The 17,332-nt window shown below is 51.3% G+C and overlaps 2 protein-coding genes across 4 annotated transcripts in view; both read left to right on the top strand.

Annotated features, from left to right (window-relative positions):
* The window catches only part of SHC1 (SHC adaptor protein 1), a 47,908-nt gene extending 41,050 nt beyond the window's left edge, over nt 1–6,858 (top strand). For all 3 annotated transcript variants that reach the window (XM_053370168.1, XM_053370167.1, XM_053370166.1), the window contains 4 exons: nt 405–465; nt 1,460–1,600; nt 4,473–4,723; nt 6,099–6,858. In XM_053370168.1, the coding sequence (XP_053226143.1) occupies nt 405–465; nt 1,460–1,600; nt 4,473–4,723; nt 6,099–6,227 (582 nt within the window). In that variant the 3' untranslated portion in view covers nt 6,228–6,858. The remainder of the gene's footprint in view (nt 1–404; nt 466–1,459; nt 1,601–4,472; nt 4,724–6,098) is intronic.
* A 2,523-nt stretch (nt 6,859–9,381) lies between these two features.
* PYGO2 (pygopus family PHD finger 2) lies at nt 9,382–16,701 on the top strand. Its single transcript, XM_053370175.1, has 3 exons — nt 9,382–9,556; nt 12,419–12,468; nt 14,632–16,701. The coding sequence occupies exons 1-3, from the start codon at nt 9,433–9,435 to the stop codon at nt 15,712–15,714; spliced, it is 1,257 nt and encodes a 418-aa protein (XP_053226150.1). The 5' UTR covers nt 9,382–9,432; the 3' UTR covers nt 15,715–16,701.
* The last annotated feature ends 631 nt before the right edge of the window (nt 16,702–17,332 follow it).

The raw sequence follows: 17,332 nt of genomic DNA, 5'->3' as shown, positions 1-17,332 counted from the left end.
CATTAAAAAATTGTAAAACGTTAGACATTACAGTGGTACCTTGGTTCTTGAACTTAATCCTTTCCGGGAGTCCGCTCAACTCCCGAAACTGTTCATAAACCAAGGCCCGGCTTCTGATTGGCTGCAGGAGCTTCCTGCAGCCAATCAGAAGCCATGTCGGACGTTCGGCTTCCAAAAAACAGTCGCAAACCGGAAAACTTACTTCCTGGTTTGCGGCATTCGGGAGCCGATTTCTTCAGGAGCCAAGCCAAGGTTTGACTGTAATGTCAAGCACATCTTTAAGCATTTGAGCTTCTATTTCTTAAGTACAGAAGCAGGAAGCTGGCTTCCTGAGGTCCCCTCTCTCCCTCCTCCCGAATCCAGTCTAAGCTTCGATGCCTCACTCACTGCCTTTCTTCCTTCAGCCTGTCTCCCAGATGTCCGCCGGGGACTACGAATCCAAGAAACCGCACCTCCCAGCACAAGGTGAACTTCCAGGCCACTGCTTTGCCTTGAGCAGGAAAAGGGAACCCTTGGCACCCGGTGATGCTGTAGGGCTTTGGCTTAGTGCTGGGGCATGCAGAAGGTCCCCGGTTCAGTCCCTGGCACCTCCAGGAAGGGCTGGGGATGTTCCCTGACTGAAACCCCAGGGAGCAGCCGCCAGTCAGTGCAGTCAGCCCTGAGCTAGGCAGACCAATGGACTGGCTGAGAATAAGGAAGCTTCCTATTTAAATTTGCCTTTAGGTAAAGGGACCCCTGACCATTAGGTCCTGTCATGACCGACTCTGGGGTTGCGGCGCTCATCTTGCTTTATTGGCCGAGGGAGCCGGTGTACAGCTTCCAGGTCATGTGGCCAGCATGACTAAGCCGCTTCTGGCGAACCAGAGCAGTGCACGGAAACGCCGTTTACCTTCCCGCCAGAGTGGTACCTATTTATCTACTTGCACTTTGACGTGCTTTCGAACTGCTAGGTGGGCAGGAGCAGGGACCGAGCAACAGGAGCTCACCCCGTGGCGGGGATTCGAAACGCCGACCTTCTGATCGGCAAGTCCTAGGCTCTGTGGTTTAACCCACAGCGCCACCCACCAGTTCATGCTTTAATTTCAGGAGAAGGGCCATAATTCAGTGGCAGAGCAGCTGCTTTGAGTACAGAAGGTCCCGGGTTCAATTATTGGCAACTCCTGATAGGGCTGGGGAAAAGACCCTTGTCTGAAACCCTGAAAAGATTCTGCCAGCCCCGTATAGGTGGACTGGAGGGTGTGAATTAGTTTAAGGCTGCTTCCAATGTTCCTGCGTTCCCATTCCCCGCCAGAAGTGGTAGACCCAGGCTTTTCCTGGTAGGCTGCCTCTGGACATGGAGGCTCCTCTTAGCTGCCCTTGACCTCCTGAGCTCCCCATCCTGTTTGCTGCCATGTGGGGCTTCTATTTGTTACAGTCTTCCTGCGGGTTTCCTAACGCTCTGTTCTGTCTCCTCTCGCAGGAAGGGAGAGGGGCCCGCCCAGCCGCACGGATCTCTTTGACGACCCCTCCTACGTTAATGTGCAGAACCTGGAGAAGGCGCGGCAGGGGGGTCCGGGGGCCACTGCCAACGGCAGCACCCAGCGAGATCTCTTTGACATGAGTGAGTGTCAAAGGCATGTTTGTGTATGTGTATGTGCAAGAGACTCGTGGGCACAGGGGCAGCAACCTTGCAATTAAGCACTTGCCTGGGAGCCACAGGCGGGTAAAAAGGCTGGTGGAAGCACCTAGTGGGGAAATGTTGTGGGGAATGCCTTTTGAAAGGGGCAAGGCGAACAGCCAGTGTGGTGTAGTGGTTAAGAGCGGTAGTCTCATAATCTGGGGAACCGGGTTCGCGTCCCCGCTCCTCCACATGCAGCTGCTGGGTGACCTTGGGCCAGTCACACTTCTCTGAAGTCTCTCAGCCCCACTCACCCCACAGAGTGTTTGTTGTGGGGGAGGAAGGGAAAGGAGAATGCTAGCCGCTTTGAGACTCCTTAGGGTAGTGACAAAGCGGGATATCAAATCCAAACTCTTCTTCTTCTTCCTCTTCTCTTTGTCCCTCCTCTTCTACAATTATTAGTAACCTGCAAGCTAGCTTTGGCTTGTGAAATGTGCACTTCTCGCCCAAGTCCCAAAGTGATTTGCATCCTAAGTAAAAAAAGAGAGAGAGAAAAAAACAATAATACGATCTCATCATGTCTTTGCCTGGTGCCAAATATTGGTCCTAGCAGGCCTCCCTGGGGAGAGTTGTCATATCAAGCGTTTCTACCCCATTCTTCAGCCAAAAAGACTCCCAGGAAGCCACTGTACGGTCAATTAAAAGAAGACCGCAAGCCTGCAGGCAGGTGCTATCTTAAAAATGAAAAAGACACGCAAGGAAAAGGGGGAAGGGAGGGAAATCGAACTCGTCACTAATTCATAGAATCCTAGAGTTAAAAGGAACCACAAGGACCATCTAGTCAAGCCTTTCTCAACCTGTGGGTCCCCAGATGTGGTTGAACTACAACTCCCATCACCCCTTGCTAGCAAGGCCAGAGCTCAGGGATGATGGGAGTTGTAGTCCAGCAACATCTGGGGACGCACAGGTTGAGAACCACTGGTTCTAGTCCAACCCCCTGCAATGCAGAACCTTTTGCCCAATGTGGGGCTCAAACCCACGACTCTGGAGTCTCGCGCTCTACCAACTGAGCTATCAAATATTTAGTATTACAGTCAGTGAGCAGCATTAAGAAACCGGGATAAGAAGTGCATTGAGCACATCATCTTAACTGTGTTATGAGGAAAAGGAAAAAAGGGTGGAATGAAATTAAACGAATGAAAATAACACAAAATAAGGTAAGGTGGCCCCCAGCATGATCACCAGAGTGCCTGAGGTCACACGACACATGAGGGAGAAGCGACAGGGAGGGAAGAGGGGGAAATCAAACTCGGGCACGTTCTTCAACCATTGGGCGGCTGGCGCAGGAACTGGGCCTCCAGCAGAACTGAGGAAATGAGCCTTCTGCTCCCAATCTCTCTTGATGGAATGGCTGCCTGCAAGCAATAGCAGAGAGGAGAGGAGGCCGGGCGGAGAGCCTTCCATGAAGTGTGGCTTGAGGATGGAAGGCTCCTAGTAATGTTTGGTGATCTAGTTTAAAAGGCTTATTTACAAGTGTGTTTCGGGCTGGAGGATATTTGTTCGATTGGTTTATCTACCGCCCTTTGTTACAATATCTCAATAATCAGGTATAAATAATCTAGTAGTGTTAATTTAACTGCTGTCCCATCTCAAGATATGCACCTGTTCCTGCAGAAGTGCATATGCCTTTCAAAAGAGATGATTAAGAAATAGTGTCGACATGTTTCTGACCTGAAACCATTCCATTTAAACTATTGTGGTATTTGTAAACTTTTGAATTGGGAGTAGCGGGAGAGTTCCTAATGCTCAAAATCAGGCTTCACCAATGTGGTGGGTTGGGCTCCAGTTCCCACCATAAATCCCTAATAATAATAATAATTAATAAATGAATAAAATGATGAGGGAGCTTTCTGCCCCACTCTCATTTTCCCTCTGTGGGCTTCTGCTAGCGTCTTGTAGTCCCCAACCAATGACAGTGGTACCTCAGGTTACAGACGCTTCAGGTTACAAACTCCGCTAACCCAGAAATAGTCTAAAAAGAATATACCAAGAGCTCAGGCCACAAGTTTCAATATAAGGAATAATTCCTACTCGAGAGTTGAAAAGAATACACTTTAGAATGTATATACTTTATTATATTTATGATCTATGGTATTGAAGAACCTGATTTATTTTGACATATTATTTGATATTACCAGCTGAAGAAGGCGTTTACTCCGAAACAGGGCCCTGTCCTGGTCACTACTACTGAGTCGTACATCTGATTCACACTCCGGATACTCCTTTTCAGCCCTATTTGATTCTTTATTCTGTATTCTGATTCTATATAATATGGACTCCTTTTGACTGCCATTGAGACTTGTACGTGTACTGGTATTTTATGTACCTTTATACTATATCACTGCATATTTGAAACTACATTATTTCTGTACTTAAACGTTTTACCTTAAAACTATCGTACTTACATGTTGTGTTTAAATTTACTATTAGCTTCAAACTGTTATTCTTAGCAGAATATACACGTTTTTCTTTTCAACTCTCGAGTAGGAATTATTCCTTATATTGAAACTTGTGGCCTGAGCTCTTGGTATATTCTTTTTAGTGTATTTCCAACAAGAACCCAGAAATAGTACCTCGGCTTAAGAACTTTGCTTCAGGATGAGAACAGAAATCGTGCAGCGGCAGCGGGAGGCCCCATTAGCTAAAGTGGTGCTTCAGGTTAAGAACAGTTTCAGGTTAAGAACGGACCTCCGGAACGAATTAAATTCTTAACCAGAGGTACCACTGTATATCTCGCTGGCACTGAAAGGAGTTGTCAAGCTGCTAGACCTCACTTGGCTGTCATGCGCCTCTCACCGCTTGCCTCTCTCCCCAGAGCCGTTTGAGGATGCCTTGCGGGGGCCGCCGCCTGTGTCCCCAGCCCAGCTGGTGGCCTCCATGGAGGAGCAGCTCCGACGGGAGCCCTGGTACCACGGCCGGATGAGTCGCAAAGATGCCGAGAAGCTACTGCAGGCGAACGGGGACTTCCTGGTGCGCGAGAGCACCACCACGCCGGGGCAGTATGTGCTGACCGGCCTGCAGGGGGGGCAGCCCAAGCACCTGCTCCTCGTGGACCCCGAAGGAGTGGTGAGGCTTCATCTTCTGCTTCAGGGGGTGGGGCGAGAGGGGCCAAGTGCCACCTACAAAACAGCCCCTCCTGTCACAAATCCCCGCTTTGCTGGCTGCCCCCTGTAGAGACTAGTAGGGTGGTAGGTCCGGAGACCCAATGGTAGGCGGAGCCAGAGCCAGCAAGAGGTGGAGCCAGAGGCAGAAGGACAGGAGACACGGAGACCCAAAGGTGGGCGGAGCCAGAGCCAGCAAGAGGTGGAGCCAGAGGCAGAAGGACAGGAGGCAGGGAGACCCAAAGGTGGACGGAGCCAGAGCCAACAAGAGGTGGAGCCAGAGGCAGAAGGACAGGAGGCAGGGAGACCCAAAGGTGGACGGAGCCAGAGGCAGCAAGAGGTGGAGCCAGAGGCAGAAGGACAGGAGACACGGAGACCCAGAGGTGGGCGGAGCCAGAGCCAGCAAGAGGTGGAGCCAGAGGCAGAAGGACAGGAGGCAGGGAGACCCAAAGGTGGGCGGAGCCAGACCCAGCAAGAGGTGGAGCCAGAGGCAGAAGGACAGGAGGCAGGGAGACCCAAAGGTGGGCGGAGCCAGAGCCAGCATGAGGTGGAGCCAGAGGCAGAAGGACAGGAGACAGGGAGACCCAAAGGTGGGTGGAGCCAGAGCCAGCAAGAGGTGGAGCCAGAGGCAGGGAGACCCAAAGGTGGGCGGAGCCAGAGCCAACAAGAGGTGGAGCCAGAGGCAGAAGGACAGGAGGCAGGGAGACCCAAAGGTGGACGGAGCCAGAGGCAGCAAGAGGTGGAGCCAGAGGCAGAAGGACAGGAGACACGGAGACCCAGAGGTAGGCGGAGCCAGAGCCAGCAAGAGGTGGAGCCAGAGGCAGAAGGACAGGAGGCAGGGAGACCCAAAGGTGGGCGGAGCCAGACCCAGCAAGAGGTGGAGCCAGAGGCAGAAGGACAGGAGGCAGGGAGACCCAAAGGTGGGCGGAGCCAGAGCCAACAAGAGGTGGAGCCAGAGGCAGAAGGACAGGAGGCAGGGAGACCCAAAGGTGGGCGGAGCCAGACCCAGCAAGAGGTGGAGCCAGAGGCAGAAGGACAGGAGGCGGGGAGACCCAAAGGTGGGCGGAGCCAGAGCCCAGCAAGAGGTGGAGCCAGAGGCAGAAGGACAGGAGGCGGGGAGACCCAAAGGTGGGCAGAGCCAGAGCCCACTAATTCTTGTTTTGCCCCTCTCCTCTCATGGGCTCTTCCGGGGGTTTCCCCAACACCAACTCCCAGGCCAGTTTTGTGGCGTAAGAGGCAGGAATGGGAGGAGCCCCATTGCGCAAGCAGTGCATTTAAGGCTTACTAAAAAATAATTTTTAAAAAGCCTTACAGTCAGAGTCTCCTTCCCTCACCTGCAGGTCCGGACGAAGGATCACCGCTTCGAGAGCGTCAGCCACCTCATTAGCTACCACATGGACAATCGGCTGCCAATCATTTCGGCGGGCAGCGAGCTCTGCCTGCAGCAACCAGTGGAGCGGAGATTGTGAGCAGCGAGGGGCCGGGGTGTCATCCTAATCCCCACCCTGCAAATCCTTCAGTGGGAAAAAATAATTGCCGCCTTGCCCCTTCCAGCAGCTTCACCTCAGCTTCTCCAGCCTTTTACGGGTGTTCTGTTCCTCACACACGTGTCGCCTGTACACCAGGCATCAATGGTTCCCTCCACCACAGGCCACAGCGGTGCCATCTCTGCCAAAGCGTCTCCCTTTTATTGCGAGCCGGACACCTGCCTCACTCCACAAACCCCTCCTTGGTAGAAGATGCTCTCCGATTATCAACAAACTCTCCTGTCGCTTATCGTCACCCACCTTTCATTTCTCACAAGGAGGCCCTGGGCCAGCACTGCCTCACCTTTGCAAAGCCTGCGCAGGGCGCTAGTCCTCAGTGAGGGCGCGAGGATCTCGCTTTCTCGTGGCCCTTGCTGGATTCCGTGCCTGCACAGCTTCCCTTGGGGCAGAAGAGCCCCAAACTTCGCCTGCCTATTTACCCCCACCCCCAGTTCAGGTAACCTCACCCTTCTTCTCTTGACTTTTTAAAGCGGCTGGGCGGAAGTCCGTCCCCGTCTCCGTTTGTAGCAGCGCCTGATTGAATCTTTGCCCAATGGATTCAGCTAATGCCAAAGTTGCTGGTCGTATTTTGTTCTTTTGTGGGGGAGAGGGTGGAGGGAGGGAAACAATAGCCTCTCTCTCTCCCCCCCCCCGGCCGCCTTTTTTGTAAAGCACAAAAAGAGAGAGCGCAATTCTCCCCCTGGACCCAGATGTGTAACACATACACCCCCCCCAAAAAAACACTCACTTTACATATGAATTAACTCTGCGTGCCTTGACCCTTTTACAGGTCTGAGATTTTATGCAAAATCCCTCTTGCTGTGGTGGCCTGCTTTGGAGGGTGATGGGGTTGGGGTGGGAGAGAAGAAGGCTATTGTTCTCTTTTGCCCCCCACCCCCAATCTCTCGGACCTGCACAGCCATCACTGTGCCCTGGCGGGCACTCCTACCCCTCTTGGGCATCCCTGTTGGCAAAAGTGCCCTGCGGGGAAGGTGGAGGAGAGGGCAGGATTACTCTGGGCTACGCCCTACACTACAGCCCCTCTCCTCACCTGCATTGCAGGGGGTTGGACTAGATGGCCCTCAGGGGTCCCTCCCACCTCCGTGATTCTATGAAAGCACAGCCTTAGCAGCGCAGGGACCTCTCGGGATTTGTGGGACGCTCGTCCTTGAACTCGAGGACCTTCCATAAGGAGGCAATATTGGGGAGCACAAAGCTTCCCAGAGCACCCAAAGGACCAGGGAGAGAGGAGGTGGGGGTATAAGAAAGCCACGTCTCCTTGCAGTGCTCAGGCTGCAGCCACACCTCCCTCCCCTCCCCAGGTCTGTAAATAAGTTTGATAACTTTAGTGTTGCATGTACATTGTTATACTCCAGAAGCCAAAGTGTAGCCCCCCCCTTCCTCCCTCACACACACACCCATGATCACTGTGCCTGTCCCCCCACCCTGGGGGGACTTCATTTCCACCTCACGTGTCCCCCCCCCCAATCCTATACACACACTTTTTATCGGTTTGATTTTATCTTGATTATACCAAAGGAACCCAATGATTATTATTATTATTATAATTATTATTATTATTAAAAGTTGGTATTTCTTTAAAGCTGTGGCTGCTGGAACCTCACTTTTTGTTTGTTTGCCTGTTTAGCTGCAGGTGGGGTGCAGTTGGGGGCACCCAGCAAAGAGTCTTACTTGGGTCTTACTTTTTTTGAGAGCCAGTGTGGTGTAGTGGTTAAGAGCGGTAGTCTCATAATCTGGGGAACCGGGTTCGTGTCTCCGCTCCTCCACACGCAGCTGCTGGGTGACCTTGGGCCAGTCACACTTCTCTGAAGTCTCTCAGCCCCACTCACCCCACAGAGTGTTTGTTGTGGGGGAGGAAGGGAAAGGAGAATGTTAGCCGCTTTGAGACTCCTTCGGGTAGTCATAAAGCGGGATATCAAATCAAAACTCCTCCTCCTCCTCTTCTTCTTCTTCTTCTTCTTAATTTTTTAGATTTTTATTGATACAGCAAGAAAAAAGAAAAAAACACAAATACCAAATTGCACACAGGAATAACCATGGACACATAATTTTCTTAGCAAACAATAAAACATATAGTGGTCTTAACACTAAAGACCCAACCTCCTGTCTATTCCATATTTCGATTTCATATTACTTGTTGCCAATACACACTTTTATCATAATTAAACTTTTTCTTAATATAGCTAATTACTTCTAATATAGAAGTTCTTAACTGTTCCAGAGCAGATCCCAAAGCACCTGCTCCTCCCCACGTCGCCTGTATAGCGCACTTGCTTGTCTCTCTGGAATTCCAGCTGCTTTCCCAAACCATAGCTGTCAACGTTTCCCTTTTCTTGCGAGGAATCCTATTCGGAATAAGGGAATTTCCCTTTAAAAAAGGGAAACGTTGACGGCTATGCCCCAAACTCTCCGCTGGCGGCGCTCGCTCCCACCGCCTCTGCAGTACGGAATCGCTTGTTCATATTCGTTCCTACAATTCCCATGATTCCTTAAGGCAGAGCCTAAGCTCCATTGGCTAGGAGCGTTTTGTTCCTTGCCGCTGATTGGCCAACGGCCGTGCCTGTCAGGATTAAGCCTGTCCTTCGCCTGCCGTTTAGGAATATTCCACAGGGGTAGGTAGGGAAAGGATGTGTGTCATGTCACCCGTTCTGGGGGGAAAAGTGGTCTTAACCTTCCGGCCGTGCCTTGGTTTCATTCCGCCTGAGGAACTTTACTCAGGGTCAGATCTATTGTGTCTGTTAAAGTTTCTCTATTCCCTCCCCCCGCTGACGAAATGGTACATCCCAATCCCCCTTCACTCGCCTCATGTCTAAGCTCTTTTCTTATTGGCTAGGTTCCCTGAGCCATAGAGAGGGGGAAATAGAGTGTCCCTCCTTTCACTATTGAGCGAGGCTCGCCTTTTTTCTGTCGCCATAGAGCTGCTTGGTCCCTAGAGCGGCACAGCGGCGCGCGTTCTCCTTCCAAAGCCGGTGGAAGACGGAAGCTGTGCTCTGTCCTCTCAACTCTATGGTCTTGGGCTTCCGCTTCCTGTTCTCGTCGCGATGGCGCGCGCAGGGCCCCTCCGGCGCTCGTAGCTGCTCTTCCCCTCCCCCCATTCTCCCTCCCCCCTCCCCCCCTTTTCCCTCTTATGGCGGCCCCGCACCCCGACAAGCTGGAGGGGGGAGTCGGCCCAGCTCCGCCTGCTCCGGGTCCTCCGCCTCCTCCGCCAGGGAACATCTCCACAGGACCAGGCCGCAAGCAGGGCAAGGCCGGTAAGGACCCGGGAGGCGGGCGAGGGTGGTTGCCATGGAGACGGAGTCCTTGAGTGACAGGGGAGGGCGCACGATGATGATGATGATGGGGGGGGGTGTCTTGTCTATGGGTGGAACCCCCTTTTCCCTCTGGAATTTAAATATTTGTTTTCTTTTAAAACGTGCACGTTGGGTTCGGACTTAGCTGTTCTGAGATCAGATCCATTGAAATCAATGGGACTCGGAAGTTATGCTTATGGAGTCGGCACGTTTCGAGTGGCAGCGCCCTCCGCCCTTGAAATCAATGGGGCTTACAGGGGCTCAAGCAGCCTTGTGTTTAAGCCCTCGCCTGGTCGCTCTAGGTCCTTTTGAGTCTGTTGTTCAGTGTGATAGCGTGAACCCTGGTGAGTTAGAAGGAACAGGGCAGTCGGGAGAAGGGCTGCAAGCTCAGAGAGCATCTCTTCCGCACGCAGAAGGTCCCAGGTTGGCTCCCCAGTGCTGGGAATGTCCTTTTCGAAATCCCGAAAAGCTACTGCCAGCCAGGGTAGGCAGTTCAGAGCTAGAAGGACTAATGACCTCACTATGGATTAGGCAGCTTCCTGCGCTCCTCTTTAAATTGGCCCTTTGTTTACTACCATGAGAGCCAGTGTGGTGTAATGGTTACAGTGTTGGAATACCTGGGAGACCAGGGTTCAAATCCCCGCTCAGCTATGAAGCTCATTGGGTGACCTTGGGCCAGTCACCATCTTTTAGACTAACCTACTGCACAGGTTTGTTGTGAGAGGACGAGAACCATGTACACCACCTTGAGATCCTTGGAAGAAAAAAGGTGGTATGTTAATGTAGTAAGTGAAAATGAAATGAATCTTTATTTTAATGTTAGAGGAAGGGATGTACTTTGCATGCAGAAGGTGCAAGGTTGAACCCCCCAGCAGCTCCACGTAGGGTTTGGAAGGTCCTGTGTACATCCCTGGAGTGCTGCTGCCAGTCAGTGAAGTAAATACACTGGATGGGCCAGTGGTCTGACTCAGAATAAAGCAGCTTCCCATGTCCCTTTGTTATAGAGAAGAGCGGTAGCTCAGTGGTGGAGCATCTGTTTCACATATAGAAGGTCCCAAGTTCAATCCTTGTCTTCTCCAGGTGATTTTTATTTCAGCTTTAGTGACAACTTTTTGTTGTTGTTGTTTAGTCGTGTCCGACTCTTCGTGACCCCCTGGACCAGAGCACGCCAGGCACTCCTGTCTTCCACTGCCTCCCACAGTTTAGTCAAACTCATGCTGGTAGCTTCAAGAACACTGTCCAACCATCTCGTCCTCTGCCGTCCCCTTCTCCTTGTGCCCTCCATCTTTCCCAACATCAGGGTCTTTTTCAGGGAGTCTTCTCTTCTCATGAGGTGGCCAAAGTATTGGAGCCTCAGCTTCAGGATCTGTCCTTCCAGTGAGCACTCAGGGCTGATTTCCTTCAGAATGGAGAGGTTTGATCTTCTTGCAGTCCATTGGACTCTCAAGAGTCTCCTTCAGCATCATAATTCAAAAGCATCAATTCCAACTACCAATGGACAATTGTGCCATGAATTTATCTAGTCCCTTAGAACAGGAATGGAGAACCTGTGGTTCTCCCAGGTGTTCATAGAATTGTAGAGTTGGAAGGAAATCCAAGGGTCATTTTGGTGCAAACCCTCAATGCATCCATGACAGATGGTCATGCAACCTCCACTTGAAAACCTCCAAGGAAGGAGAGTCCATCACCTCCCGAGAGAGTCTGTTCCACTGTCGAATAGCTCTTGCTGTCAGAAATATCTTCCTGATGTTTGGTCGGAATCCCCTTTCTAGCAGCTTGAATCCATTGGTTATGGCCCTAGCTTCTGGAGCAGGAGAAAATAAGCTTGCTCCATCTTCCATGGACAGCCCTTCAGATGTATCTCCTCTCAGTCTCCTTTTTACCTGGCTAAACACCCCCAACTCTCAACTGTTCCTCCTAAGGTTTGGTTTCATCTTGGTTGTCTTCCTCTGCACATGTTCCAGCTTGTCAATATCCACCTTAAATTGTGCTGCACAGAACTGGACACAATAAGCCCCAGCCAGCATTGCCATTGATAGGAGTTGTAGTCCAACAACATCTGGAGGGCCACAGTTTATCCACGCATGCTTTAGAGGAATCTAAGAACTGTTTTGTTTAATATGAGCATGGACACATTATAATAATTAGTAATATTAGTAGTAGTAACAACTCAATTTATATGCTGCCCTTCATCTCAAGATCACAGCGTGGTTTTTACCCACCACCCAGTTTTCCACAGTGCCCAGGCAAATATTTCAGCAGGGCCTGAAGGCAATTTCCCCTCTCATGCTGTTTGTTCTCCTCCAGCACGGCCCCAAAGCAAAATCTGTTCAGGAGGGAAGAACTTTGCTTTTCCAGAAGACAGATGTTTGAAAATTGCATTGATTGAATTAAGTGCCACAAGATGTTGCGAAAGCCACCACCTTTAATATGCTTACAGACACAAGAAGGTGGGCTGGGCTATCACTAAGCATATTAAAGGTGGTGGCTTTTGTAACACCCAGTGGCACTTAATTCAATCAATGCATTTTTCAAATGTCTCTTTTAAAGTTCTGGAAAAGCAAGGTTCTTCCCTCCTCCCAAGCAACTTGGCAGGAAATGATCTTGATGCAGTAGATTTTGTTTTTGAAACACAAATTTCTAGCATAGTTACCTGTAGACAGGCAAACAGGGTGTTGTTGGGTTTGGTGGTCTAGTGACGTGGGCGGGCTTAGTTGCAAGGCAGTGCACCAGGATGTTCAGGCTGTGACTGACCACCCAGACTTTGGATTAGCTTGTCACATCTACATTTCATTTTCTCCTCCCTTTTCTCCTCCTAATTAGGCCTTCAAATGAAGAGTCCCGAGAAGAAGCGCCGCAAGTCCAATACACAGGTAACGTGACTGGGGTGTGTGTCTGTTTGCACCGTATATGAATCAGCAGTAATACACCTCTACAGAGCAGCCTCTGAGAATTACTGTCTGCTTCCCTTCTGCCTTGCATGCACCTTAATTTTCTTCCAAGTAAGATTTCTGGATCTGGGTTTTTCCTTACTTCTTCCTGCTCCACACAGATCCTGCCGCATTGCTGCGTCCATTTTCTAATGCTCCAGTCATTTGGAAAGTGAATTTCTGGCCTGTTCAAAAAGCAGATTTGCAACTGTCTTAAAGCTGAAGTAAGGTAAAGGTAAAGGTACCCCTGCCCGTACGGGCCAGTCTTGCCAGACTCTAGGGTTGTGCGCTCATCTCACTCTATAGGCCGGGAGCCAGCGCGGTCCGCAGACACTTCCGGGTCACGTGGCCAGCGTGACGAAGCTGCTCCGGCAAGCCAGAGCCGCACACGGAAACGCCGTTTACCTTCCCGCTAGTAAGCGGTCCCTATTTATCTACTTGCACCCGGGGGTGCTTTCGAACTGCTAGGTTGGCAGGCGCTGGGACCGAGCAACGGGAGCGCACCTCGCTGCGGGGATTCGAACCGCCGACCATGCGATCGGCAAGTCCTAGGCTCTGTGGTTTAACCCACAGCGCCACCCACGTCCCTAAAGCTGAAGTAGCAGCTGCAAAAGAATTACCGTATTTACTAAAAATCTAAGGTTCACCTTTTGGGGCCAAATCATGTTGCAAAAATTAAGGTGTGCATTAAATTCAATGGCACATTTACATTCACCAGGAAATACTTTTTTTTGGTTTCAAAGTTCTAAAAATTGAGGTGCATATTAGATTTGATGTGGCATTAGACTTGAGTAAATATGGTCATTATTTGAGATACCTAATATCACTGGTCCAACAAATCATTCAGCCCGTTGAATATATCTCCGGTTCAGAATGCAGATATCTCATTTAAATCTCTTATTAGTTAACTGTTGTTAGCAGTTAGACTTGCTATAGCCCATATGTTTTAGAAAGACATGGAAGGGGCATCCTTATTGAAATAACATAATTTGGTGACTAGTCCTCATAGAGAAATTGACCGACAAAATACGGCTGGCAGAGATGCAAAGAGTCATTTACAACTGACTGACACTCTTTTATCGATTACATGAATAAGACAAACAGTCCTGCACTTTTTCAGACATCCTGAGTATTATTATTATTATTATTATTATTATTATTATTATTATTATTATGTGTACCATCCTATACCCATAGATCTCAGGGCAGTTCACAACACAATATTACAATAAAAAAAACAACACAAAATACATAATGAAAAATAAGACCAGAGACGACCCAGTTAATCCCCCCTCGCACCTCACATTTAAAAGGCCATCAGATTGCAATCAGCCAAAGGCCTGGTTGAAGAGAAACCTTTTCGCCTGGCGTCTAGAGATATGTAAATGAATGTGCCAAGTGACAACATTCCACAAATAGGGAGCCACTGCAGAAAAGGCCCCGTTCTTAGGTTGCCACCCTCCGAACCTCTCTTTGGTTGCTCTGGGTTAAATTACATTCTTATGCCGTGTCTTCACTGTATACAGTGGTACCTCGCAAGACGGAAAACTCACAAGACGAAAGGGTTTTTTGTTTTTTGAGCTGCTTCGCAAGACGATTTTCCCTATGGGCTTGCTTCGCAAGACGGAAACGTCTTGCAAGTTTGTTTCCTTTTTCTTAACACCGTTAATACAGTTGCGACTTGACTTCAAGGAGCAACTCATAGAACGCGGTGTGGTAGCCTTTTTTGAGGTTTTTAAAGACTTTGGTGATTTTTTAAGCTTTTCCAAAACTTTCCCGACACCGTGCTTCGCAAGACGACAAAACTTGTGGAACGAATTAATTTCGTCTTGCGAGGCACCACTGTACCTCAATATTTTTTTGTTGAGGGGAGGGTGTCATTTTCCAAAAAAGATCAATTGAGTTATAGGGGCGGGGGGAAACATTAAGAATTAACCTGGTTAAATCAAATGGCCATCCTGGATGGCGAGGCTGGTCGAGAAATACGACCCTGTTTTCAGCCCCATGGTGGAGCAGCCCAGAATTCCCTGGGCATAATGTAGAGGTTGGTTTCATCCGTGCAGCGGAGGTCCCCCCTGTTAACTGTGGCGCATCTTTCCCTTCCAGGGCCCTGCCTACTCCCACCTCTCGGAATTTGCTCCCCCGCCCACGCCCATGGTGGACCACCTGGTGGCGTCGAACCCCTTTGAGGATGACTTCGGGGCCCCCAAAGTCGGCTCTGCCTCCGCGCCATTCCTCGGCAGCCCCGGACCCTTTGGGAACTTCCGCATGCAGGGGGCGATGGGGCCGCAGGTGCCGCCCGGCTACGGCGGGGGCCCGCAGCCCATGCGGAGGCAGCCGCCCCCTTTTGGACCAAGCCAGATGGGTCCCGCCTTCAACATGCCTCCCCAGAACCCCGGGTACGTGCAGTCCGGAGGGATGGGCTTTGGCGGCCAGCCCTTTGGCCAGCCCCTGGGCCAGAACTTCAGCCCCCCCGGGGGGCAGCTGATGCAGGGCCCCATGGGCGGCTTCGGCCCCATGATCTCCCCAACCATGGGGCAGCCCCCGCGCGGAGGCGACATGGGCCCGGGGCCCACCCTAAACCCCCCCGGGGGGCCCCCGATGGCCCAGCGCTTCAACCAGCCGGGCAACCTGTTCGGACAGTCCCCCATGCAGCGCCCGAACCTCCCCAACCTGCCCCCCAACCCCAGCTCCTTCCCCGGGCCCGACCCCAGCTTCCCTCCTGGCGGCGGCGAAGACAACGGCGGGGGGAAGCCGCTCAACCCGCCCCCCAGCACCTTCAGCCAGGAGCAGCACAGCAGTTCGCCGGCAGCCATCAACGGCACCCAGCCCCCTTTTGCGCCCAACAGCACGGGGCACGGCGGGGGCGGCACGCCCGAAGCCAACAGCCTCCCGCCCTCCAGCAAGGCTTCCGGGAACTCGGGCCACCAGCCCCCGCCCGGCCTGGTGTACCCCTGCGGGGCGTGCCGCAGCGAGGTCAACGACGACCAGGACGCCATCCTATGCGAGGCCTCGTGCCAGAAGTGGTTCCACCGGGAGTGCACGGGGATGACCGAGAACGCCTACGGGCTGCTGACCACCGAGGCCTCGGCCGTCTGGGCCTGCGACTTCTGCCTGAAGACCAAGGAGATCCAGTCGGTCTACATCCGAGAGGGCATGGGGCAGCTGGTGGCCGCCAACGACGGCTGAGCCTCCTGTGGCGCAGCCGCTTCCCTCTGCCTGGGCCTCGGAGGTGGTGGCATCCCTGCTCTGCACCACTAGACACTCTTCGGCTTCGTCCGTGGATTCTGCAGCCTGTTCAAGGAACACGGGTAGCACATTTTCAAAGCCTCCCGCTTATTGAAAGGATTTGGTGCAAGGGCAGGACAGAGTTTTCGCCCCTCCTGTGACCTCCGGAACCTGGAGCTGTTCTTCCCAAGCCTTTGAGCATTCCATCTCCTCCTCCTCCTGGGCTTTCTTTACAGCCGCTCCTGCGGTTCGAAGCCACAGAACAGCCAGCCTTGGGCTGCAGATACCCAGCGGACGGCAATTTAGCATAAACTGGAGAGCGGTTACTTCACTGGGGGTGTCTATGCTCTCTCTTCCGCTGGCGTTTTCTTAGAAGAGGACCACCACCCCCTCTCCTCAGATGCAGCACGGTTCCCTCAGTTTCCCATTTCCCTAGAACTGCTGCCAGGTGTGAGTCAGCCAAAGCCTGGGCCCTGTGGGGAGGGTTGATATTTTGAAGGTCGACAGGCCCTCAAGTAACGGAGAATGGACCACCCCTGCCCTGAACCTCTTTCAGAGGGCATTTCAAGAGAGCCATGCAAGAGGAAACACTCTTGGACATCTTTTTGGTTTTTAAAATTTTTACTTTTAAAAACAAATTGGCGGGTTTGTTTGTTTTCTCCCTTAGACCCAGACCTTTTTTGTACTTGTGTGTGTGTTTTGGTCAAGTGGTTACTGGTGTGATTTTGATAATTGTTTTCTTAAAAAAAAATCTGTTTTGTCCTGCTGGACTTTTTGAAAAGAAGGGAATCTGGGGGAGTAGGTAATCATTGCTGTGTGTGTGTACGTGCGTTTACACACACACAGACACACACCTACAGCCTCTATCTCTCACTCTCTTGGTTTTTATGTGAACGTATTAAAAGAAACATTTTGTACCGTGCTGTTATAAACTCAATTTGAAAGCTAGTGGGAGGGAGCAATGACCTGGTTACTTATACATTCATGTGTGTATGAATTAGTGGTTTGCATTTGAACATGCGAAGGGCCTCGCCGGATCAGGCCAGTGGTCCATCTAGTCCGGCATCCTCTTCCCCCAGTGGCCAGCCAGCTGCCTCAACGGGAAGCTCACAAGCAGGAACTGATTGCAACAGCAACTCTCCCTGCTTGTGATTCCTGGCAGCTGGTATTCAGAGGCATATACTGCCTCCCCCTCCTGAGCTGCGTATGAGTGTGGGCCGTATTGAACTAAATAGGCCAGTGGTCAGTCTTTGTAGAAGGCAACTCCCTTTGTGCACTGTCGAAAATGGGATGCTTGATTAGAGAGACAATTGATCTGATCCTGTTGGAATAAGCACACAAAATTTACCAACCAGACCTTCATGCCCTTGCTCTATTTTTCTGACCCCCAAACATGCTGGCTAAGCGTCCCCTCCACATGCCAAAGCCACAAAAATGCCCATTTGGACAATCCGAGGCTTGAAAGAACAAGAGTCTACTGAGACGCACACACAAAAAGGCATTTCCCCCCTCCCTTGTTTGCTTCCTTGACAAAGTGTCACCTCTGCTTCTGCTTCCTTTCAAAGCACCCCCCCCCCCG

Source organism: Podarcis raffonei, chromosome 16, assembly GCF_027172205.1.
Source record: "Podarcis raffonei isolate rPodRaf1 chromosome 16, rPodRaf1.pri, whole genome shotgun sequence".
NCBI classification, from domain to species: Eukaryota; Metazoa; Chordata; class Lepidosauria; order Squamata; family Lacertidae; genus Podarcis; species Podarcis raffonei.
The sequence above is the reverse complement of the archived record's forward strand: the minus strand, read 5'-3'. Positions and strand labels throughout refer to the sequence as shown.

What these genes read in the sequence shown, in the direction of transcription:
- PYGO2 (XM_053370175.1), top strand. Translation starts at nt 9,433, where the DNA reads ATGGCGGCCCCGCACCCCGACAAGCTGGAGGGGGGAGTCGGCCCAGCT. An exon ending in CCGCAAGCAGGGCAAGGCCG is followed by an intron (nt 9,557 to 12,418) that starts GTAAGGACCCGG and finishes CCTCCTAATTAG; the next exon opens with GCCTTCAAATGAAGAGTCCC. An exon ending in GCCGCAAGTCCAATACACAG is followed by an intron (nt 12,469 to 14,631) that starts GTAACGTGACTG and finishes TTTCCCTTCCAG; the next exon opens with GGCCCTGCCTACTCCCACCT.